Source organism: Bipolaris oryzae (assembly GCF_000523455.1).
Source record: "Bipolaris oryzae ATCC 44560 unplaced genomic scaffold scaffold_3, whole genome shotgun sequence".
Lineage (NCBI taxonomy): Eukaryota > Fungi > Ascomycota > Dothideomycetes > Pleosporales > Pleosporaceae > Bipolaris > Bipolaris oryzae.
Window position 1 is genome coordinate 233,125 of NW_006911279.1, and position 23,849 is coordinate 256,973.

At 49.1% G+C, this 23,849-nt stretch overlaps 10 protein-coding genes across 10 annotated transcripts; 5 read left to right on the plus strand and 5 right to left on the minus strand.

Moving 5' to 3' along the window:
- Positions 1-424: 424 nt before the first annotated feature.
- On the minus strand, positions 425-2,377 carry COCMIDRAFT_21798 (multicopper oxidase; the record flags this gene model as incomplete). Its single annotated transcript, XM_007684477.1, has 2 exons — positions 425-2,032; positions 2,081-2,377. The coding sequence occupies 2 exons, from the start codon at positions 2,375-2,377 to the stop codon at positions 425-427; spliced, it is 1,905 nt and encodes a 634-aa protein (XP_007682667.1).
- A 726-nt stretch (positions 2,378-3,103) lies between these two features.
- COCMIDRAFT_81075 (uncharacterized protein) lies at positions 3,104-3,620 on the plus strand (the record flags this gene model as incomplete). Its single annotated transcript, XM_007684569.1, has 2 exons — positions 3,104-3,326; positions 3,379-3,620. 2 exons carry the CDS (start codon positions 3,104-3,106, stop codon positions 3,618-3,620), a joined length of 465 nt encoding a protein of 154 aa, XP_007682759.1.
- A 797-nt stretch (positions 3,621-4,417) lies between these two features.
- Positions 4,418-5,421, minus strand: COCMIDRAFT_21800 (uncharacterized protein; the record flags this gene model as incomplete). The annotated part of the gene is made up of 4 exons (XM_007684478.1): positions 4,418-4,543; positions 4,657-4,907; positions 5,212-5,242; positions 5,413-5,421. The coding sequence occupies 4 exons, from the start codon at positions 5,419-5,421 to the stop codon at positions 4,418-4,420; spliced, it is 417 nt and encodes a 138-aa protein (XP_007682668.1).
- Positions 5,422-6,658: 1,237 nt separating this feature from the next.
- On the minus strand, positions 6,659-8,113 carry COCMIDRAFT_80988 (uncharacterized protein; the record flags this gene model as incomplete). Its single annotated transcript, XM_007684570.1, has 1 exon — positions 6,659-8,113. One exon carries the CDS (start codon positions 8,111-8,113, stop codon positions 6,659-6,661), a length of 1,455 nt encoding a protein of 484 aa, XP_007682760.1.
- A 644-nt stretch (positions 8,114-8,757) lies between these two features.
- On the plus strand, positions 8,758-9,681 carry COCMIDRAFT_21802 (uncharacterized protein; the record flags this gene model as incomplete). Its single annotated transcript, XM_007684479.1, has 4 exons — positions 8,758-8,834; positions 8,891-8,897; positions 8,978-9,281; positions 9,335-9,681. 4 exons carry the CDS (start codon positions 8,758-8,760, stop codon positions 9,679-9,681), a joined length of 735 nt encoding a protein of 244 aa, XP_007682669.1.
- Positions 9,682-10,046: 365 nt separating this feature from the next.
- On the minus strand, positions 10,047-11,054 carry COCMIDRAFT_21803 (uncharacterized protein; the record flags this gene model as incomplete). Its single annotated transcript, XM_007684480.1, has 5 exons — positions 10,047-10,299; positions 10,354-10,738; positions 10,803-10,813; positions 10,870-10,982; positions 11,040-11,054. The coding sequence occupies 5 exons, from the start codon at positions 11,052-11,054 to the stop codon at positions 10,047-10,049; spliced, it is 777 nt and encodes a 258-aa protein (XP_007682670.1).
- Positions 11,055-11,456: 402 nt separating this feature from the next.
- Positions 11,457-14,023, plus strand: COCMIDRAFT_81267 (uncharacterized protein; the record flags this gene model as incomplete). The annotated part of the gene is made up of 2 exons (XM_007684571.1): positions 11,457-13,729; positions 13,783-14,023. 2 exons carry the CDS (start codon positions 11,457-11,459, stop codon positions 14,021-14,023), a joined length of 2,514 nt encoding a protein of 837 aa, XP_007682761.1.
- A 2,872-nt stretch (positions 14,024-16,895) lies between these two features.
- COCMIDRAFT_81208 (uncharacterized protein) lies at positions 16,896-18,152 on the plus strand (the record flags this gene model as incomplete). Its single annotated transcript, XM_007684572.1, has 1 exon — positions 16,896-18,152. The coding sequence occupies one exon, from the start codon at positions 16,896-16,898 to the stop codon at positions 18,150-18,152; it is 1,257 nt and encodes a 418-aa protein (XP_007682762.1).
- Positions 18,153-19,920: 1,768 nt separating this feature from the next.
- Positions 19,921-20,755, plus strand: COCMIDRAFT_80893 (uncharacterized protein; the record flags this gene model as incomplete). Its single annotated transcript, XM_007684573.1, has 2 exons — positions 19,921-20,197; positions 20,259-20,755. The coding sequence occupies 2 exons, from the start codon at positions 19,921-19,923 to the stop codon at positions 20,753-20,755; spliced, it is 774 nt and encodes a 257-aa protein (XP_007682763.1).
- Positions 20,756-22,167: 1,412 nt separating this feature from the next.
- Positions 22,168-23,515, minus strand: COCMIDRAFT_641 (uncharacterized protein; the record flags this gene model as incomplete). The annotated part of the gene is made up of 3 exons (XM_007684455.1): positions 22,168-22,664; positions 22,718-23,127; positions 23,214-23,515. The coding sequence occupies 3 exons, from the start codon at positions 23,513-23,515 to the stop codon at positions 22,168-22,170; spliced, it is 1,209 nt and encodes a 402-aa protein (XP_007682645.1).
- Between the last annotated feature and the right edge of the window lie 334 nt (positions 23,516-23,849).

The window sequence follows — 23,849 nt, forward strand, 5'->3', positions numbered from 1 at the left end:
CTCCACAAGGCGCAGGCGTGCGTTAGCGTACGGCTAGGGCAATGCACTTCCGCCTCCATCTCCTTGTGGGGTCCTGTTGCCCCAATCGCCAACTATTGTGCCGCATGTAAACGTAAGACACGGCGAACAAGGTTTGACCTGACTTTCGCGATAATGGCTCATCGGGTGTGTCTGGTTCAGGGCCTTTGAGAAGAGGGTTTCCTGGCATCTCCTTCGCATAATGAAGGACATTTGCGTGTTTGAACGATTTTCTTTGCAAAATCAATATTCTTATTGCATCTCTCACGTTTCTTTAGTGCTTGTGCTGGTAAAGATCCAAAGTAATATTCGTAACATCTAAGGCTCTGGTCTATTAAATTACATGTACCCGTAATCAGAAAATAGCGGAAATGGATTCCAAATAACAGGTTTCGAGAATGCAGGATCAAGCATCTCGCTTATGATCGGAGGGGTGTGTAGCTGGTCGCTGTTTGCTGTCATGTTTCTTAGGACTGAAGGGATGCGCAGCTGGCGGCTGTTTGCTGTTATCTTTCTTCTGGTCAAAGTAGTGATACGCAACTGGTGGCGAGTCGCTGTCGCCGTACGCGTTTCCACCATAGTTCAGATACCCCTCGGCGCCCTTGTAAGGAATCGTTGCAATATCCTTGTAGTCGCCAAACACCCAAGCGCTCTGCATACCCATAATCATGTGCGGGATAATGTGACAATGCATCAACCAAACTCCTGGGGCCTTGACACGTATTCTCCAGCCCCTCCACGAATGTACCTCTCCAGCCACACCCTTGGGAGCGTACCGGTGCAACATTGTAGTATCACGTTTAACAGGGTTGTAGTTTGCCAACTTCTTCTCGTTCTCGACAGGATCGTATTTGCCCTTTCCGGTTCCGATGTCAAAGCAGTGATCGCCGTGTAAATGCATAGGGTGGTGATCCACCCCGCTGTTGTTGTTGACTAAACTGCCTGTGTTTTCGAGAATGATCTCGAGGACTTCTCCAAGCTTGGCAGGCCAAGTAAGAGTATATGGGTCCCAGTCGTTGTTTGCGAGTGCCGCGGTGTAATTTGGCATGGCGATCGGTCCATTCTTGTAAATATCTACCAGGTACGGGGGGCTGTTTTGCGGAGCATTTTCTGTCCAATTAAGGCCGTCCATTTGCCAAACGATTGAACCTTTCATGATTTGCTGATTGGTGATGTGGATGCGTCGCGTCACCTCAGATGCCTTGGGGAAGTCGTTAGGGGCCAAAGGCTCCAATGCGTACTCGAGGAAGTCGTATGTGTTGTTGGTGAGAACGAGAGGATTTGTTGCAGGTGGAGTAGTAATCTGGGTTCCGTTAATGCTGGGGTAGCGCAGAATGCCAAATCCAGTGTAGACAGCAGGTCGGTCTTTCGTCTCAAACTGGATGTAGTAATCAGTCTTGCCTGAGGCCTTAAGCTCAGCTACCGTCTTTGCACGAAAGAGTGCGTCGAAGCGCTGCCCGGTTGCTACCTGCATATAGCCGATCGGATGTGGTTTTGTGTAATGCCCATCTGCTGCAATGACTTCGAACTCGGAATGACCCTCGATGGCCAGTGAAACCATAGATATGACCCCGGCTCCTATAAATCTGAAGCGATAGACTTTCCCGGGCTCTACGTCAATAACTGGAAGCTGACAATGTCCCTGGCCAACCGTTGCATTTCTCGTCACACCAACTCCGTTAATTAGTACCGAGTCTACTTCGCCAACCCAGACAAATGGAACTGCCGTGAGACCATGCTCCAGTACTTCATCACTCTTCCTGTAGTAGTCTTGGAAGAAGACGAATCGCTCTTCGTCGTACGTAATTGGGGGTAATCCGAAATCCTCAACGATGAGCGGTCCAGTAGCAGAGATGGCTCCCATGTGCATATGGGTGTGGTAGAAATATGACCCCGCATCGTCCCATTCAGGATGTATCTCATAATCGAAACACTTGCCGGGTGCAATTCCCCACTGGCTGACGGGGGATCCGTCACTAAATGGAGCAGTACGTTGAGTAAGGCCATGCCAATGCTAAACTATGTTAGATAACTCTTTGAAAATTCGCATCAACACTCATACCATAGTTGTGTTGTAGTTATCCATGTGGTTGCAGACCCTCACCCAGCTCGTTTTCCCAGCTGGTAGTCGTAGCGCCGGTCCAGGGGATGTGCCATTCACCAACACAGACATGCGCTGCTCGCATGCTACATTCTGGAGTTCGCGTGTGACTGTAAGATAGAAATCGGGGTGAAAGCTATCGCCATGGGCGACCAAGCCGGTACCACGCGCAATAGTGGTACCATTTTCACAGGGCTCCTTGCCCACGACTGAATGCGTCACCGCCAATAGTAAACCAATTGCAAGGCGGGAAAACATCTCAAATGAATGGGTTGTTTAGTGAGAATAATGTGCTCAGGATCCACCAGTTATATATATCAAGCACAATCATTATAAATAAAGATTGCCATAGTTAGCCCTCCACATTCTGCCCCCCCCCTTGATAGATACATCTGCCTGTCGATCAGCTTGTCCCGACAGTGGCTCAACGACCCTAACGCTAGTGGCGGTAGGCCAGTGTGTGGGTCCGCCGGATACAGGCGCTCCCCAGAATCCACCGAGGCTGGACCGACGATCCTGCCATCTAGCGTGGAGTATCCTCGCATCTCGGGTTCTTCCACATCATGTATTTTACGGATACCTTTTCGTAGATACTGAGAGGAAAAACGACCGTCGCATTTACGTTGGTCCTACCTAGAGCACACAGTTGTTGTCAAGTCGTCACACCAAAATCTTGATGTTATTGAAGTACCGTCTAGCAAGTAAACTTTGAGTTCGGACCGAAGAAACGTCCCGACTCTCGTGCGGTCATGTCGCTCCAAGCACCGGTAATTACCCAAGAAAGACATGGATGAATTGGGCCGTCATGTTGAGCTAGCAGTCCTATGCTTGACACCCGCAAGCTTTGATCCAGACATCCACCCCCTTATCCTCCCGACCTCCTCTACACATACTACATTCCTACATTCACTCTACCACAGCATTTGCGACAGGTGATTCTTGCTGTACACACTCGCTTCCATTAAAATCTACTTCCATCGAAAAATGTTTAAATTAATTGTCGGTTCGTTTCTGGCCATGCAGATGACAGCACTTGCTGCGCCACAACAGCAATCCGGATCTAGCGGCGTACAAATCACGAGCTTGGAGAAGAATGCCACATCGACAATCGGTTCTGGAAATGTGGCGGCGGCGGGTAATCTCACTCCGTTTGGTGACATCGGCGTTGGCTGCGGTATCAACTGGAAGGCAGACACGTCTTACGGAGGTAAGCAGGTCACCAGATTACGCAATCCATGGCAACTGACACCGCGTGTTAGGTGGACTTCAAGCCGGCTCTAGCGACTTTGGCCTGGGTAGCGGGTTCACCATGACCCCTGGATTCATTAATATCGGTGCAGGTATTGGAATGAATACGGTGAACGCTAGTGCCAACATACAGTTCACGGGTTCAAAGAATGGCAGCGTAGAGCTCGTGTTCGAAAGCACATCTCCCGTAGTGTGCACGCCCGGAACCAGGGATGGCAAGTCGATTGTGACCTGCAAGACGATCAATGCTTAATGCAAAGCTTATACAAGCGTGATGTGGTGTTGATCAAAGAGACCTTGCAAATTTTTACGGGCCTTTAGTAAAACCGAACATAGCCAAATCACCGTCAATTGCTAGATTTTGGCTCGATGTATCTTCTATACCGATAACTACTTAATAAGGACATAATATTGGCTGGTTGTACATACTTGAACTCTTCTTCATTAGAACACTCTTCCATGCTAGATCTTGCCTTGATTCGTTATTTGACATGGCCATTGTGCATAGGATATCGATTTTATAACAGAACCGTAACCTCAGTCGTGGGTCCTACTACAACTGCGGGACAACTTTAGCGTTCAGGGTCTGTTCACTGCTCCGTTTGCTTACTCTTCTGGGCTTAGAGCTTCGACAGATGGGAAATAGCTAGCCTCGATCCAGACCGTGACAAAAGATAACGGAGGGACTTATTTCTTTTCACGAGAAGAGAATTTAGAGCAAATTACAACCAGACAGATCCTATTTGAGGGAATATACGAGTACTGATATTACGGGGCTTTATTTCATAGAACTTAGGCATTGCATTTCCAAAAACAATGCTATTTCTAGCTCCGTTTTCTAGAAGGAGCCCAGATTAAGTTCAGCAGACGAAAAACGGAGACAGAGGTGAACAGACTCTTACTTGAAGTTTAGCACTCTGACTTGGTGTTATACAAAAGGAACTTTCCTAGTGAACTGTTTGGTAAGATTGCCGTGTTGATGGCTTAGACGAACCAACCTTGGTTCAATGAAGCCATGAGTTGGCTTGGGCATGAAGCAAAATACAACGCCTATCTCGGTACCGGCGCCGATGCCGAATAGTTCACTGGATCAGTCAGGACGCTGGTCTTGTCGTAGCGGCATACCAAAGTAATGTGGGCTAGATTCTGCTTGTTTTTGTAGGCGCCGTCGAACCACTAGTTTTAGTACTATTTAGTATAATACCTAGGACAAATAAAACGCCCCAGGGGGCTGCTATACTGATATCGCCACCTCTACCAAGGCTGTTAACACAGTCGAACCGTCCAACCTGCATCTTAACGATATAGGTACATTCGACATCAGTCATCACCCCCTGGACAGAATAAAGTTTGAAATAAGCTTTCGCATCTGCTGCCTTGCTCCCGGAGTTCCCGGCATTGCTCATCCAGGCGGCTTTTATCTGACTTCTATAGCGGCCACCAGAGTTCATGAGATCATCACGGAATCTTGCGGGATCACAGCCGCCCCACGTGTCAGCACTGCCATGGGCGGGTCGTTGCATAAGACTTGCATAGCCATCTGCAAGTGTTTCAATCAATCTGACACTATCTAATCACAGTTTCGATTCCTCGCCTTGCGAAGAAACAAACGAGAGACACCTTTGTAAAGTTGGGTCGGCAGCCTCCCGAGCCGTTGCTGTCAGATGTCACGGCTAGTGAAAGTCGTAGGAACGATGCCCCAGATCCAATATGCCGTCTCTGACACGACCAAGGAAACTATGTTTAAGATTCCTGAACTTTACATGCATTGTCAAGTGAAAATTTACCCACAAGTTTGGGCAGTGGTAGTCTCGCAGAGCTTGTTCGCCGTTGTATCTACATACCATTCTTGATATCTCTTCCACACTCCATAGGCTGAATTTGTGACAGCCTTCCTATGTTTTATCTCTCTTGATTTTTTATTCTTGTTCCGACTTTCTCTTGGTGAATGAATAGGTCGTGGCTATCGCACCATCCCCAAAGCACACAGATTGTTTGGCGCTGTCTTAGGGGAAATTCGATCAAATCTTCCTTGCAAAACTCACTTCGAACATATTGTAATTCCCATACTCCGGCCTTTTCCGTGGTTTTTCTTAGCCGTTTGCTGAGCAGCGAAACCTTGATGAAGTTGCATGGAGGACCATGTAGATAGCCAAATTTGCAATTAAATGCAATCGGCGAGAATACAAACATGTTCGACTGAACTATCGACGGAAATACCTGACATTTGACTTGAATATGGTGTTTCCTGTTCTTTGTACTCGGTACTGGAAAGTACTACTAATTTAACACCCTGAAGAGGTCTGAGCTGGGGTGTTCAGACGAGCGAGATCATGGGTTTCTGTATCATAGCACCGCTACTGATAGCTTATCCTGGAAGGCAAGGTTCAAAAAATAGAGTTGAGGTGAAAATTCCCGCTCTTCTAATATTAGCACAAGTCATCCGTCTGATGCCCAATTAAGTTATTGCATGACCTCTAGTTATGCTTCTTGAAGAACCTCAGTTGCATCGCCTCCCCGCTCTTACGAACGAGATTAGTAAGAGATCTCGCCATGAAAAAGTTCGCATGAATCCATAGAAGGCATATGAAATCGGTCGGTCAGACAGTTGCGCGGATAGATGCAGGCTTGGTAGATACATGAAATGAGCATCTGTAGTTTTCCTCTTTATTTACCCAACGCTTACGTACGTCAACATCTCACAACTTCCGAAACTAGCAAAGTGAGTAAGCTTCATCTTACAAATGACGTCGGTTTCTCAACAGATTCACCGACACCCAAGTTCACATGCGCAACTGTGTTTGCTTGCTCACAGGTTCACCAAACGTTTCCATCCCAGAATTTGATGCGAAACCTGCTGTGGTAGTTAACGCGGAAATTTCTGCTGGCACAAGAGGAATAGATACTCCGATCCAATATGTGACTTGTATTCAACGTTCTAGACCTCGTTCCTGTGAACTTGGCTTTGGAAGAACCTCGATTAAGAAAACAGACCACAATCGAGTATACCTTAAGATGAGAAGGTGTACTGACAATTATGTTACACGGTTGGATACCATTCCTACGAAAAAAGCTAATATTATAGTAGGATCGTTCTCTGCAGTCAATATCACTCCGGCTGATTGAAACCGCCGTGACCACGGTGTTCAAAACGGAAAATATCGGTTTGACCTAAGAGGGAACAGACTATCAGTAATCCTCTTTGCGTAGTTATTTTGTATGCTGAGCTAAAGATTGTATAGATTGTATCTAAACATTTCGTTGCGCAGCTCAAAGTTAAAGCGCTAATATCTAATTGCCGTTTTCACTAACAGCATCGGCATCTTCTTCTCTTCCGCCAATAAAAAAGGCAGAAATGATAGCAGTGAATGCACAGAGACCAGCCAGCACGGCATTCATATTTCCATATCCAATCTTTTCCCGCAGTAAACCAGCGATTAACGGACCTACAGTCAGCCCGCCGCTCCAGACCATACTATTGATGCCATATAGTTGCGCATATGGCGCTTGTTCAAACAATTCTTTGTTCGCTTTGTAGTACTTCTCAACTACATTCCCTGCTTCGACGATACTAGGGCTGTTGATACTTGATAATCCCAGCCCGTTGGCTGCCAACAGACCAGCGTAGAGCGCAATAAGGTGTGGCTTGTCCAGTTCTTCGATAAGAGTCGACTCGGTTGGAAGGCGAAGTAATATAAGAGTGGGTATGAGCCAGGTAAATCCAAGGAAAGCCATTGGTTTGGTACCATAGCGGTCAACACACCATCCGAAAACAGGCCCAAGGAGAAAGTCGGCACCGCCAAGCGGCAGGAAGAGAAGCCCGGCTTTTAGACTGTTGAAGCCAAATTGTTCGGAAGCTACTAGAGGGATCGTAGCGTCGAAGGATCCCAGTAGCAGAGCCTGCATGAAGGCAATCCAGATGGAGGCTAGCAGGGCGGGGTTGCGTAGGAGCATGAGGATGGGGAAGTTGCGGGTAAATCGATTGGCTGGCTTGGGGAGATGGTAGCGGTTATCTGTGACGGTGCGGCTGGGTAAGAGGGGTGTTTCCTCGGTGTCTTCTTGAGTGCTATTTGGATCATGGACTGCTTCTGACTTGGGACTAGAGTACTTTGCCGCAACCTTCGTCTCTACCATGAGCGCTCTGAGGATGAAGTCTATCCCAATTAATCCAAGACCAATTCCAAAGACGCCCATATATCCAGTTTTCGCGTAGAGTACTCCTCCAGCAATTGGTGAAAATAGTCCAGCCACAGAAATGAAACTGAACAACGTGCCCATGGTTTTTCCCAAGTTCTCCTGTCCTACTGTCTCTACGACAATAGCGATACCAATGGTCCAGACAACACCTCCAGAAGCACCCTGCAGAATTCTCGCAGTGGCAAGGACGACCACACTACGTCCCAGAGCGAGCAGGACAGTAGATAAGAGGAGCATTATGAGTCCTAAAAGGAACGGTAGTTGTCGAGAGTTGGAGAACTTATCAGCCAATACTCCGGCTATTGGGGATGCTGCGCAAGATGCTGCCGCGTATACTGCAAGCAGATACGATATCGTACTTTGTATCTGTGAGTCGGGCATATCGATACGATCTTTTAGAAGAAAAGGGAGTACTGGGACGATAAGTCCATAGAGGAAAAGATCTACAAATGCTCCTGTGCCGACGGTAAGGACAACAAAGAATGGGTGCGACCGCCATTTGAGCCCGGGCGGTGCCGAGCAGCTTTTGAGGCCTATTAGGCTGGGCATATTCGATGCGAGGTCAAGCTATGAGGTATGGCGATATAAAAGGTTGAAGTAGTAGTACAGTCCATAGGAAATTCTAGATGGTTTCCGAGTTGTCCGTAGCTGCAGCATGCTTCCAATAAAAGTTTCCACACAAGGCTCGGATCTTCGAACATGGATACTGACGTCAACGTCCGAGCCAAGCCAATCACTATCGGGGATCTTCACGTTCAACGGACAAAAAAGAAGAACAATCTGGAGATATCTTCAGTAATCAAGAAGCCGCATTCACCGATAAATGGAATTTGAAATTCTGTATCTTATGCGACCAAACATCGACAAAGTCAGAGTTGTTCATAGCGACTAGTGCATGAAGAACATTGGCATGAACATACACAACTGCGTCGTCTCAGCCATTTAGTAGTGTCCAATTACATAGTATAGCGATGCGGATTGCTGCAAAGCCGCTCCCTCAAACGGTATACCAATGTAATATGGGCACGGACCACCGCCAATCATCTGTGAAGGCGGTATTGATCTCACGTGACTGCGTACACCAGCCTAGCGTGCTTGGCATGCCTGCCGAATCTAGGTTGTGGATAGCTTCACGTCTCGCTTGGAGCAATCACACCAAACACCAACTTTACTCTCGCCGCAGTCGCCTCAAGATGGCTGACAAGATGGAAGGTGTGCTAATGGGTGGCAGTCTCGTAGATCCTAACAAATACCCCGTTCCCATCGAAACGTAAGTGCAATCATGCCGAAAAGGTAGGTCCCTATGATGCTAACACAGAATTGTAGAATCTATGTGAGTTTAGGACTATGACACGCGCGTGGCAGTGCCTCTGTGCGCGTCACCTGTGGCGGCTTGAATGCTAACAAGAGTAGGTCAACAACCTCGAGGAGCGTGTCAAGATTGATACCATGAAACAAGCCTTGATCCGTGTATTCCAGTACTATGGGCCGATTCTCGACGTGATTGCTAAGAGCAGTCTCAAGCGCAAGGGTCAGGCATTCATCGTGTTCGATAGTGAGAAGGCAGCGCTGGAGGCTGTAGAGGACATGAATGGCTTCGAAATGTATGGAAAGGTCATGCGAGTGCACCGGGCCAAAACACACAGCGACGAAACGGTCAAGCGCAAGGCACCCGACATGTTCGAGGACCACAAGCGCAAGCGACTGACACTTAAGGGTACGATGCGCACCTTTTCGATACGTCGAGTGTTCTATGCTAAACTGCTACAGATTTCAAGCGTGCTGAAGAAGACGCGAAAGCGCAGGCCAATCCCGTCGCCGCCGAGAAGCCTCGCGCCGCCAAAACTGGAGCTGCCGCCGTTCCCGACGAATACGTGCGACCCAACAAGACGCTCTTTCTGCAGAACATCCCTCGCGATGTCGACGAGGACGACCTTACGACCATATTCGAGCGCTTCGAGGGCTTCAAGGAAGTGCGCCTCGTATCAGTTAGGGCCGTTGCCTTTGCCGAGTTCGAAAACGAGCAGTTTGCGATTACGGCAAAAGAGGCAACGGCGAATACCCCGATCGGCGCTGAGGGCAAACCCATGAAGGTCACATACCAGCGACAGCAGTAGGTTATTGCACGTGGATTTAAAATGCGTTGGATTTATTACTTCTGAGTTTATGCTTTTATGATACCTCGTTCAATAATGAACACCCGATGTGGGCCGACACAATAGATGTCTTGTTGTCTGAACGCTTACCATGGCATTGATATGATACAATACTTATATCTCCTCTAGAAAAGACAAAGAAGAGACCAGCTGGGTCGATATGATCTCCTGGGATGATAACGCTGTATCTGCATACTTGCAAGCTGAGACTTTCAAAAAGGAATACCGCCAACAGCAAGCTGAGTTGACGAAGGAAACAGAGGCTGAAACAGAGGCCGCAACAGAGGAGGAGGTCAATCTCGCAAAGGCAAGCGACGATTGAGTGCTCAGAAAATGACGTCCTCATTATCCTCATCGCCAAGCATGTCCTTGGTCTCGACAGCCTGCTGGGGTGCCTGGGTCTCCGCCTCTTGTGCTTCTTTTTTCTTTGCGACTCTTTCTGCTTCTTCGGCTGCAGCATCATTCTGCTTCTTCTTGGAGACCTTTTTCAGGCGGTAAAACTCTTCTCGGTCCAGCTCATCCAGCTCGGAGTTGATGTACTTGATGGTATTTTCGGTGCGGGGAATAATGACGTGCTCACTGGTAGTCGTCAGCTTGGGCAAATATTTCGGCGTTCAGGCGGACGATACTCACATGGCATTGACACGGCGGTTGACAACCTTAATTACCTCATCCAATATGACAAAGGCTGTCTGCAGACTGGCCAGCTCTACTAGCGTTTCAACAGCTCTAGCATATGTCTCTCTGCACCTCTGCACTTGCTGACCACCCTTGCCCAATCCTGTCAAGGCGAAGTCGTTGTTCTGCTCAACGGTGAAGCTCTCGAATTGCGGGAGGAAAACACCAGACACATTCTCTTGCTTGGTGCGCACGCGGAAGCGCGCTTGCTTTGCAGATTCTTGGATTTGGTAACCAATGTCACCGCCAACTGCATATGTGACTTCGGCGAGAGAGAAGGCAGCGACCTGCATGACTCTGCCCATCTTGCGTTTGGCCTCATCGATGCGGCGAGTGATTTCTAAAAAAGCGTTTCAGCTACATTGGGGGGCAGTGGTGCGGGCAAGCGATAGGCGTTGACGTACCTCGGAAACGTCTAGCAATGGTCAGCAGAGCTTCGGAAACATGTATAGAGCAGAGGATGAGGCGCACTTTGTCAGGGCTTCGCTCTTTCGCTTCAGCAGATCGTGGCCAGTCTGGGCACCCTTGAGCTTGCTTTTCATCATACCCAGCGACTGCCGGGTCGCGAAGACGGCCTCTCTCGACTGAGAGTGGAGTTAGCCTGGGTAGCTCCTAGCTGGTTGCGATAGTGGACGACATACCCCACTGCCTGACATGGCTACAGCTCGGCGCGATAGTGTGGGATGGGGCGGAAGCTGGATTTGGAGGGGCTGTAGAAGTGCTGACGAAGCGACGCAAATAGAGACGGTGTGGTGGGATGTCTCGGGGCCACTCAGGCAGGCGCAGTCGGCGTACAGTGAATGGGACGGAGCGTGACGCAGCTATGCCGGGAAGCTACTTCAGACGAGTCCGTGCACCCGCGCCTGCCAACTCTACCAGAGTGGGCCATGCAGCTGCGCGCCCTGATTGGCCACAGCCAAACGCTGACCGCTCGGACTCCATCGCTCTTGCCCTCAGAACTTTAACCCGGCGACACGCTTCATCAGCCCGTCGTGTCCCGAACCCCTTCAACTTCCTGCCCATCGTGGGCCTCTACACGCCCTGGCACTGGCGCAACCATGCCCGGCGAACTCCTCAGGACCGTGACCGCGAGCCTCTCGCGGCCCACCAAGCGCAAGATGGAGCCCTCGACCGACCTTTTCCTCATCACCGACCAGGACGTCGCGTACGAACAGGACATCCAGCGCAATGCCGGCAGCGTCAAGCCATGGCTCGACTACTACAGCTTCAAAAAGTCACGTGGGAGTATCCTAGAGCAGGCCTTTGTGCTCGAGCGCGCAGTCACCACGCTCCCGCGCTCCTACAAGCTTTGGAAGCTGTACCTTGAGTTGCGGACAAAGCACCTTGCCAACAAGAACCCGGCCAAGTTCGCGCCCCACTATGTCAAGGTCAACGCCCTTTTCGAGCGTGCCCTTGTCCTGCTTAACAAGATGCCGCGAATCTGGGAAATGTACCTCAATTTCCTCATGCAGCAGCCGCTCGTGACCACTACCCGACGTACTTTCGACCGAGCATTGCGCGCCCTCCCCCTGACCCAACACAACCGCATCTGGGCCTTGTACCGACCCTTCGCGACGTCTGCGTCTGGTGAGACGGCTGTCAAGATCTGGCGCCGGTACATGCAAATCCACCCTGAAGATGCCGAGGATTTCATTGAGCTCCTCAAGGACATGCGCAAGTACACCGAGGCCGTCAAAAAGTACATGGAGATTCTCAACAATCCTCGCTTCAAAAGCAAAGAAGCAAAGGGGCCTTTCCAGTTCTGGACTGAGATGATTGATCTTATCATCGATCATGCTAAGGAAATCGATACCAGCGACGACAGCGGCATCGACGTCGAGAAAATCATCCAGAGCGGCATCACAAAGTTTCCCGATCAGCGAGGTATCCTGTGGGTTGGTCTGGCACGTTATTGGATGCACAAGGGCGAATACGAAAAAGCGCGGGACGTCTTCGAAGAGGGTGTCACTACAGTCATGACTGTGCGCGACTTTTCAGTCGTTTTCGACACATATGTGGAAGCCGAGGAAACCATGATTGGTATCAAACTAAACGAGGCTGCTGTCCGGTCCGAGAAGGGCAAAATCGACGAGGCCGCTGACGCTGACCTTGACATCAGAATGGTTCGCTTCGAATCGCTGATGCAAAGAAGACCATTCCTACTCAACGATGTCATGTTGCGACAGAATCCGCACAATGTCATTGAGTGGGAGAAGCGCGTTGCGCTATGGGGCGATAACAAGAAAGAGGTTGTACAGACATACACCGATGCCATTGCCGCGATCAACCCCAAGAAGGCAGTTGGCAAGTTCCACGAACTCTGGACCAACTACGCCAAGATCTACGAAGCCGGCGGTGATCTTCAGAATGCGCGCGTCATTATGGAGAAGGCCGTCAAGGTGCCTTTCAAGTCCGTTTCCGAACTGGCTGAGATGTGGTGCGAATGGGCAGAGATGGAGCTCCGCAACGAAAATTTCGACAAGGCCGTCGACATCATGGCCAAGGCTACGCAAGCACCCAAACGATCCAATGTCGACTACTTTGACGAATCGCTTTCTCCACAACAGCGTGTACATAAGAGCTGGAAATTGTGGAGTTTCTACGTTGATCTTGTCGAGAGTGTCAGTACGTTGGAAGAGACAAGAAAGATATATGAAAGGATTTTTGAGCTTCGAATTGCTACACCGCAGACGATTGTCAACTACGCCAACTTGCTGGAAGAGAACAAGTACTTTGAAGACTGCTTCAAGGTATATGAGCGTGGATTAGATCTTTTCAGCTATCCTGTTGCTTTTGAGATTTGGAATCTGTACCTGACCAAGGCTGTCGACCGAAAGATTGGTATGGAACGACTGCGAGACCTGTTTGAACAGGCTGTCGAGGATTGCCCGCCAAAGTTCGCCAAGGTACTGTATCTCATGTACGGTGCCCTTGAGGAAGACCGTGGTCTGGCCAGGCACGCCATGCGCATCTACGAACGTGCTACACGCGCCGTAGCGGACGAAGACAGGATGGAAATGTTTAATTTCTACATCACCAAGTCGGCATCCAACTTTGGTCTTACTTCTACACGACCAATTTACGAGCGCGCCATTGCCGCTCTGCCCGACGCAGAAGCCAAGGAAATGTGTCTCAAGTTTGCTGAGATGGAACGACGTCTGGGAGAAATTGACCGAGCGCGAGCCATCTACGGTCATGCCAGTCAGTTCTGCGATCCGAGGACAAACCCCGAGTTCTGGAAGAAGTGGGAGTCTTTCGAAGTCCAACACGGAAACGAAGATACCTACAAGGAGATGCTGCGCATCAAGCGGAGTGTCCAGGCTCAATACAAGTATGCACTACTTCTCCCAAGAATGCTGAGACGCATTGCTAACATATATACAGTACCGATGTCAACTTCATTGCTTCCCAAGCTGTTGCCCGCGGCCAGCAAAATGGTGCGGCCGCCAACGAAGATGGGACCGCAGACCCTGCCGATGAAGACGCAATGGCTGCCCTCGAACGCCAAGCTCGTGCACCTGCTGGCTTTGTCGCTGCTAGCACAGGCCCGCAGGGTGGCAACATCAAGCCTGCCGAAGAGCCAACAGCGAACCCAGACGCGATCGATCTCGACGACGATCTATGATTCACGACCGGTGGGTTGGGGTGGGTGGATTTAGGATGAAGATTTGCATTTCGACGGCGTTATATCCATGGCTACCTTGCTGCTCTAGCACATTCCTATTATCTTTGCATGTACCGTAGGGTTGACCCAGTGTCGGTCTCCCTTGCCTCGTCCTCACTTTTGAGGTTTCGACAGTCTGGTCTTTGCGCTTTCTTTTTCCTTTTCGACTTCGATCGATACCAGGACACAAAACGTTGTTCTCTATCTTGTTCCTTTTTTTTGCATATATGGCGTTTGTCATTTGTTGAGAGAATGGGGGGTTTGACAAAAAAGAAAAGGAAAGGCCGCGTTATCACAGCCATGCTTAAACCCCCCTGAAGGAGAGAGAGACACACAGAGACAGAGACTTGTTTTCCTATGTCATGTTCGAGAGGGCACAAATTTGGCGGCTTCTCCACTTGCAGAGTTTCAAAGCTTTTTTATCTTCGCTCGCCCATGTTACATATAAAACAGAGTCCTCGGACACGCATACTCACCGCAAAAAAACAAATACCTGATACTCTTCAATTGAAGGGGTAAGACTCGCACACATTTGTTCCAGTCCAACCTCGGCATCTTGCGGTCCGCTACGTACGCGTCCAGACAGAAGTCTTGCCATGAACGTAGGTTTGAAATCGGAACCTTCGGGCGACCGAATGGCACTGTGCCACGCGTACGGTAAGTCCCGGGCACTATTCGCACGAGGTTCGTTTTGTCGGTGACTAGGCAATAGGCTTAGGTAATTACGTTTTTCCCCCTGCAGTAGGTACCGTAGTTTGCGAGATGAGCAGTCAGACTATCTCACGCTAAGCAGCTCAACTCCAGGCAGCAACTTCACGTGAGGCGTCGTCACCACCACGTTCTCTTCCCCCCTGCGAAAATGGGATATGCTGAGATGATGCTTCTTTGCTTTGAGAAAGCAATAGGTATATAATTTCTATTATTCGTTCTTTCTTTCAGGAAAGTAGCTTCAAATGGCCTTTGGCCTTTCGTATTCTATACTTAACACATGCACATCATCAGGTGTGTACTTTCCTTTTTTGGCTTTGGCTCGTGTTCAGAGATGATTAGGCAGACACGCGTAGGTTCGATTCGAATCATAGTAGTCAGTCACGCTTATTATTTTTTGTCCTTTTTGCTTCTTGTAATTGTGTTGATGTCTTTTTTGCTCGCAAAGTCGTCTTTTCTCTTTGCCTGTAAAAGAAAGGGGATGAGGCGGAGAGGGAAGACGGTTAAGGCGGTTTGCTCACTCGGTCCTTTCTTCTGGTGCGTTGTACTTGTAGTGACTTCTTTACATGTGCGCATATGTGTTTCTATTATAGTTAATAGGGGTTTCACGACCACGCGTATCCTTCTTATGGCATAATGATTGCTTCGGAAACAACAAAGAAAGTTTTTAATAAATTTAGTAAATACTACCACATCCAATCACTCCTAAGATAGATTCGTTTAATGCTCCTTTTCTTGGCCCTTCGTCAAGAAATTCCACTCGACCACGGACGGCTAATACTATATAGATTGGATATAGTAAGGCCTTAAGACTAGCAAAAAAGAACAGAAGCAGAATTGATCGACATATATGATAAAATACCAAAACGGAAACAGCATTACTCCCGACTATCTTTATGGGTAACTTGCAATTATTTGTATCATAATGGTTATATACCTAGGATCCCTTCGCAACAACCCCCGAAGGCTACAAGCAAACCACACTGCACCCTGCGAATCGGCTAAACACCGGTCAACAGGAGCCATTTGGTATACAAATACGTCCCAATACCGCGCGCATTATACAATACTATTGGCTTTTGGGTGTTCGAGATAGAGACAGAGCTTGGACAGCCGCCATCATGCCCCCCCACCTCGCACATTACCGACAACCAGGTTTGCTCCATCTGCGGGACCATTATTTTATTTTATTTTATTTTTCGTTTTCTACGTTCTGTCACGCGTCGCGCCTGCATGTGCTTGACCCGGCATACTTACATGGAAAACTGTGGTCAGCGCCAGGTAGTATACTAGTAGTAAGCTACTAGTACGTACGGCCTGCATGTCAATCTTCCAACTCTCTTCCTCATATTCCGAATCCTCACAACCGAGTCCCGGCCGAGGAGCCGCGCTGTGCGCTGTTGCGCGACGAGAAAGAAGAGAAAGAGTCTCGGGCAGCACGAGCATCCAGCAATGTGTCACGAGCCGCAGGGCTAGTAGGACAGGGAGCGGAGGAATGAGGAAATCCTTGTTGCAACTCACACCGTACTCATTTTACTTCTGCAAGGCTGAGCTAATGCCACGGCAGTTGTATCAATGGAAGGAATGAAGAAAAAAAGTGTGGAGGGTCCAGCGACGAGTCAGCAATGGGTTTCTACTCAGTCTGGTTAAAGCTACTCGTCATACAGACATGCGCATTGATCTGAGGTTGACATGAGGTGTAATGGAAGGAAGCTTGGCGCCCTGTTTCGGGTTGCACATAGGGCTGATAAATGGGGGGATACGAAGATGATCAAACTCCCGGTAAGGGGGTAAGGGGGATGTGACAGCCACTGCCGGGCTGATGATTAGCACTTCCGGAACGTCAACCTTGAGATCCGGGTCAGCTCAGATTGCTGTCAGCAAGTTTCCACCGTATACAATCAAAGATAGTTGAACGGCAGAGGGAAATGTCGTTGGTGACATCGAATATGTGTATCTGTATGTAGTATGTTGGTTGGTGAGGCTAAGGGATGCCATGAGCTTTAGTCGGCGTGGCCAACACCGCATCTGTTACAGGCATGTTACAGAAGAAGGAAGACGTCACAGGAGCAAAGAAGACAGACTTTGAACTGACGATGCAACTTAATCACTGTCACTCAACAACATGAACTCTCTAAGGGTCTTTTTTGCTCTTAGCGGCACCTGCGCCGCTGCTACTACGTCGCACATCCACGGGCCATCATCATCACCACAATGTGCCAATCTACCGTCACACTTTGCAGCACAGATGCAGACCCCACTCCGGTCCCAGCAATGTCTGCATGGAGATACCGACGCCAAACCACCACCCGTTATACCGTCATTCAAACACCCAATCTGGTCTCACGAGCCGATATGCGTCACAGGGAAAGAGAAGGTTTACTGTATACACACAACGTCAGACTCGGGGAGCGGTCATGGTCTGAGCATCATTGCGACACCATCTGCTGCAGGGAAATTATCCGCAAAGTTTAGCAAGCAGCAGAAGAAGAAGAGAGGCAAGCATTCCGAAGATGGTCTCCAAGTACGGTCTATCCCGGGCAAAGGCAAAGGTCTTTTCACAACAAAAGTCATCAAGAAGGGGGAGACGATACTACTAGATCCTGCACGTATAATCGCAAGTTCTCACTTTCCAGCGCGCGTATCGCACGCCCAAGGCCGGAGGTTATTCAACTCCGCGCTCGACCGACTTCCCGAAGAAGATCACAAGATGGTCGCGGCATTAGATCAGAGTCTAGGTGGCAGTCCAATCGAGGACGTAATGAAGACCAACTCTTTTGCTTGCCGACTAGACGATGGCAACATGGACAAAGCCTACATCTGTCTCTTCCCCTCCGTCTCCCGCATCAACCACGCATGCCAGCCCAATGCGCTCGCACGCTTCGTTTCAAAGACACTATCGATGCAGGTCAAGGCGAAGCGAGACATTGCTATAGGAGAAGAAATAAACATTTCGTATGGAAGAGTAGACTTGACGCGCGAAGAACGACAGGAGCTGTACAAGGATGGATGGAACTTTGAGTGTACATGCTCGCTGTGTACGGCGCCGCACGGCGAAACCAAGGCAAGCGACGATCGCCGAGTAAGGTTTGCTAGGCTCAAGCAGAAGCTTCAGAATCTGACAGCAGAGACTTACGACGCGAAAAAAGTAGTGGAATGGGAGAAGGAAGTCATGGCGATTGCGCAGTCGGAAGGCTTGGAGGTGTTGCTGGCTGAGGATTACGAGAGACTGGCATATGTGTATGCAGGCCATGGCATGGCCAGCGAGGCACGGCGTTGGGCGGAGATGGCTAAGCAGAACTTGCTGGATTGGGCGGTTGAGGACAGTCGTCGAGATGACGATGTCAGGAGATTGGATGAAACGCTCGCAGAGTTGGGATGAAGTTTCATGGCTGAACTACTACTTTGGTGCCTGGTCACTGCTGCGACTTTCCTAATGAGGTCCTCTCCACTTTGGCAAGTAAGGCTGCCTCGGGTTGTCATCCGCATTTTGTAAAGTTTGAGCCCATAATCTGATGTCTGCAGCATGGGTTTCATCTGTAGCCATTCCGTAATAGAGCGCTAATGGTCTTCGGAAGATGGTATGCGCTTCCGGCTCTCGGTAGGATGGGAATGAGGAATGGTCGAGCCAGCCCGACGAATGCGTCCACGGCAGATGGGCGCTGCAAATCTGTCTCTCTTAAAAGCGTTAGAACGATGCTGTTCGCTTTCAAATCGGTTTCCTCAGGCACCAGCTGACGGTGTCCAGTCTGCCAAGTGAGCAAGTACGCGTTCGCGCATGGGTCAAAGAGGGCTTGGGGCGTCTTCCTTGAACGGGACAAGGACCCTGCGCGGGGTGTTGGAAAAGGAGGTCAGAGCATCAGGTGTAACTAGGCAACCAAGTCTAGAAACGATTAGAATGCGACAAAAAAGCAGCAAGGCCAAATCTCCACGTAGATCGGTGACGTACGGGAGCTCCTGGCTAGGTCGGATCCTGATCAGGGGGTTCCGGCTCTTCAATTCCCGGGTACAGGCGAGTTGAGATCTGACCGACGATCTTCATAATCATCACAAGAAAAATACGCCAGAGAAACGAGGCTGGGAAGCCACAGCCGCAGGGCTATTACAGATGCGATGAGATTGTCCTCAAAAACGGGTTGAAGCAGGTGTGATGAGCTTGGTTGTAGCTACGTAACTTGGGGCATGCTGGGCTAGTAAGCAAGCCATGCGGCTGGCCGTTGTCTCTAGCAAGCGAACAAAAAAATGACAGGACGGTTGGCCGGTACCGTTGACAACGGCGATGAGTCGCATCGCAGAGTGCAGAAAATAGAGACGTCGAAGGAGCGTATGCGCAGATGAAGAAGGAAGCTGCAAAGGACCGTCTAGTACGGACAAATGGTTGATGCCCAGTCTGGGTCTTGACCTATCATCTGCCCTTTACCTTAACATCATTGTCCCTGCATGTCAAACTTTCCCCTTGACCCCCTAGGCGCATTGCTCTCTAGGTCACCCATTCGCCGCGTGGTTCTCACTCGTCTTGACAACCTTCTCTTTGTGGCCGAGGCCAAGCAAAAAAAGCGATTTCAAACACCCTCCCTGGTACACGTCAAAGCAGGACACAAAACATGGGGGGAAGGAAACTCGCGCTCGTGCTCTGCAGCGTAAGATGAGCCACACAGTGGCGCCCGGATGACCCGTTGCCTTTGCTTTTTCGCTCCTTTGGCTGCTAAAGTCTTCTGGACTCGAGGCGCTACGCTTGGACGCGGGCGGCCGGTTCGCTGCGTTACCCCAGCCGAGTCGTACTTACTTACGCTTGCGGAACCACAGCGAAGAGGTTTTGCCCACCTTGTTTCATGGCGCGACTGGGTGTACCCTGCTATTTTTGTCAGCTCAGCCTGCGCCCGTAGGTAGAGTTGACAGGGCTCCGTCGCATAATACTGCGGAGTAGGGATCACAGACTAAATATGGCCCTGCAATTCTGCCCGTCCCACAACAATATGTATATGCGGTGGTTAAACATCCAACTGTCTGTATATCTCCGTAGTCTCTCAACATCACCGGTTCACTCTTTTACTTTTTGGCTGTTAGCCGTGACCTTCTTTCCCACTGGTCTATTTGCTTTCATAGTCTCTCCTTCACTTTCTTTTTTTTCGTTTAGTCTTTTGTCTAATATGGTCGGGTGCCGATCTCTTCTAACGGTCCTTGTGACTTTGGCGGCCGTTGTAAAAAGCCAACAATGCTATGGTGTGGACGGATCGCTGCTCGATAAATCATACACGCCATGCAACCCCAGCGCAAATGTTAGCGGTTGCTGCGCGAGCGGCGACATTTGCCTGAGCAATGGACTGTGCATGGGAACTCAAGGAGCCTCGATTGGCGTCATCTTTTCAAGAGGCTGCACAGATTCCACCGGAAAGGATATAGCATGCCCACAGCAATGCTCCAGTGGTATGTCTTTACGAAAAAAAAAACACATTTAAGCATACGAGCAATTCTAACAAATAGACAGCTTCCAGCAACTCAAACAGTGCATCCACAGTTACTGCATGGCAACTCCAAACCTGCGACTCTGGAGAATACTGCTGCCGTGCAGCCAACTCCACCAAAAGCTGCTGCAACAACCCCACAGCACCCCGAGTCACATCACCTCTCAGCGCCACTCTCCAGATACCAGCCCCAGCCTCAACACCAGCAACCAACAGCCCCGACCAAGAACCCGCATCCTCCAGCCCTATGTCCACACCACCAGCCACTTCCGACTGCCAGGAAGAAAAGACCCACACAGCCATTGTCGGCGCCATCCTCGGAGGCCTGCTTGGCGGCATCATACTTGGCCTTGTCGTTGCCGTGCGATGGATGTACAAGCGCGAGCGCCGCCAGCGCCGCCTCAAAGAACACTACGAGACGCAAATGTCAAAGACGAATGCCTACCGCAAGGCCCTCGAGGAGACCGTCGGCTCAGCGAGACCCAGTCTCTCTCTCGAACAAGTCGTGTCAAAGTCCTAGTCATGTAGCAGACTAGGATCTGGACGACGACAACGACGAAAGCCCCAGCAAATGCGCTTGACAACTGTTATTATACATGTACAACTCAACCTTTTCCTTTGTCATTTTTTTATTTTTATTTTTTCCTTTTTGTCTCTCTAATTGTTGTTATTATAAAACACGTCTTTCGTCTCTCTTTTCCTATCTTTTCCCATCTTTTTGTTTTCTTTCTCATATTAGCGTCGGTGTTTTTCCTGGTTAGGATGGCTTGGACTAGAAGGCTTGGGGTATGACATGGTGTGGACGAAAGCAAACGAACGTGCAGACAGTATGTGGTGTGTGTGTTGTGGTATTTGGTTTCGGTCCGGCATCGGCTCGGGATAGTAATCCCGACTATTCCCTCACCCCCTCCCCTATGTTTTTTTCCGCATTCGTTTATTTCCCGTTTTGCTTACTTCTAGATCCCACGATTCGCTTTTGTCAGCGAGATTTTGTTCGATATCCCCCTTTTTTTTCCTTTCTTGGTCTGTTGAAACAAACAGTCCTCGACCCTTATGTTTCCTTGATGTATCACATGTCGTTTTGTCCTTTTTTTTTGTAGATTCAAGACTGCTTCACAGCAACTTCACATAGTACACATTGCAGAAATGTAATTTGAAACCAACAAACGAAAAATCAAGATATTCATCAGTCACCCGAAAAGAAAAACTTGCCATGTTAGAACGTCACTGTGATTTGTAATGGCGTTATCGCTGGAGGGGCAGGGTGAGCAGACCTTAAATTAATGGTAATCATCATCCAAAGAAGAGGCTAGCTTGAAGTCAAAAGCCTTCCGTACATTTCCGTAAGCAAAGGCCAGTTGAAGGCCCTTCTGACTCTGCAACGTCTTACATACATACATACATCGAGTAGTCTGCTTACATACCAAGCACTCATCATGCAATATGTATCTAGTGAGCAAAATATAAGATCAAAACAATACGACAGCACCAAAGCCAATGGGGACTCCCTTTTCGTTGCTGGTGGTGGTTTCGTACGAAACCTAGGGTTGGCCCGCTGTGAACACGGTGCTCTTTGCACAAAGTCGGGGAGCCCCGTAGTGAGTGTTAACTAACCAATACTCCAATCGAAGGGGAGAGAAGACCCCTCTTGGGTAGCTATTTGCGAGCTTTGAATGATCGCGACCCAGCGTACTTGAGAAGTAATTGAACACGTTCAGAACAGAGGTAGTGGTGACAAGATGCAGAAGATTGTACAGACAATGTTTTATTCCCTATCCTTAAATATAACAAATGAAATCCTCCTTGAAGCAAGTTCTATCCTAATCATGACCTCATACCAATTGCTACCTGTAACATGGTGCATAACAAGTAGCTCTCTGTGAAGAAGATCCCAACCCAGCAGTGATCTCATACCCATTGCCAATTGGATACCTAAATATCCAATCCTTGATCGCGGCACCTTTCGATGATGCCTTTTCCAATAGGCGCGTCAACATTGCATGTAAGGAGGTTGAAAACGCAAGGGGCTTTCGGGTCCGTTGGTAAACCATTCTCAAATGGGTTGACCAACTGCTGCTTATTGTTCATATCAAAGCAGTCAGTTGGGCCCTTGAGTAGCTCCTCCTGGGTAATTCCGTATTTTGTCGCCAAAAGCTCGGCGAGATCATCCTTGTTCTGTGAATTGTCGTCCGAATCCGCTTGTATCAAAAGGCGTCCATTGAAAGAACCGTCTCCGTTTTCTACGCACATTGTGCCAGGCAATGTGCCGCAGCTTGGAATCTTTGCGATGCGGTATACAAAAATCTTCTGCGCTTGCAGGGCGAGGCCAATTGCGTGGCGGGTGATTGACTCAGTAACGAGGTCTTGGAGATCGCTTTGTGTGAAGTTTTGGCTCACACCTAGGAATCCGCCTCCCTTGATAAGTTCATCTACACATGTGAGTAACTTGTATTCCATTCAAATTGAATGCACAAGGACTTACTGATGCCGTCCGTCGGGTCATCAATCACGGCGTCAAGAGATCTGTCCAATGAATCCGAGATGGAGCGCTGGAAATCGCTCAGGACATCGCTCATTGTTTGTCCAAGGTTGCTCCACGCAAGAAACCTATCAGGTGGGGTGGGTGGGAGAGCACGCCTCAAGGCAACTCCCAGGCCCCCGTTGATAGCGGTTACAGTTGTGGCAACAGCACCAGTCAACGGAATTACGCCCAGGACACTGCTGAACATGAGTCCAATATTCTTCAATGGCGTGATGTCATCTTTAGGATCCGGGTATACATCTGCAACGATCTCTCCCAATCTCAAAGAGATGATTGACGAAGCGAATGTGACGGCGGTATTGAGGCTGTTCATGTAATTGTTGTAGTTCTGGATAGCCAGCGCAGCATACCTGTAAAGCACTAGTTAGTGACTTTATCTTGCATGAAATTTTATAAAACCTTGGATTTCCATGAACAACTCAAGCGGAAAACATACCAAGCAGGTGGTTGAATGGGCAAGCAGGGTTGGCCAGCATTGCAGAATTTGTCGAGACCACAGAAGAAGTTAGGAGCACCGAAGGAAGCGGCTAGGGATTGAACATTGTTGCTCGTCGTCCTGGTGTAGTTCTTCGCAGCCCCCGCAAGGAAATCATCGATTTTAAGGTCGGTCCATGTTTTTGGCTCCAATGCGTCAACACGGCATGAATCCGCACCAACTCCTGTGCCTTGCGGTAAGGCCACTGGAGAAGCGAAGGCTACGCCGGAGAGGTACACCAGAATGGTATTTTTTAGATACATGATTTATGTAAAATCAGTCGAAGCCGAATTGATACAAAAGAATGTAAAAGAATGTAGTTGGTTTTCTTAATGAATGAATGGCGCTTGATGGCGTGGTGCCTTGTCTTCTAGGTATCTTCTAGAGTATATATACAACATTCGATCACCACACCTCAGAATTATGTAAAGACTCGATGCCATTAACGGATGACGCATGTTTTGTCCAAGCCAAGAGTGGAGATACCTGAAACTGCGGAACAGCTATGTTCCCTAAGACGGACCGAAAGCGTTGTAGCAGGTATACAAGAAGAGAACATGAAAGCTACTATTTTTGTATCGCATAAGGTTCGGAGCC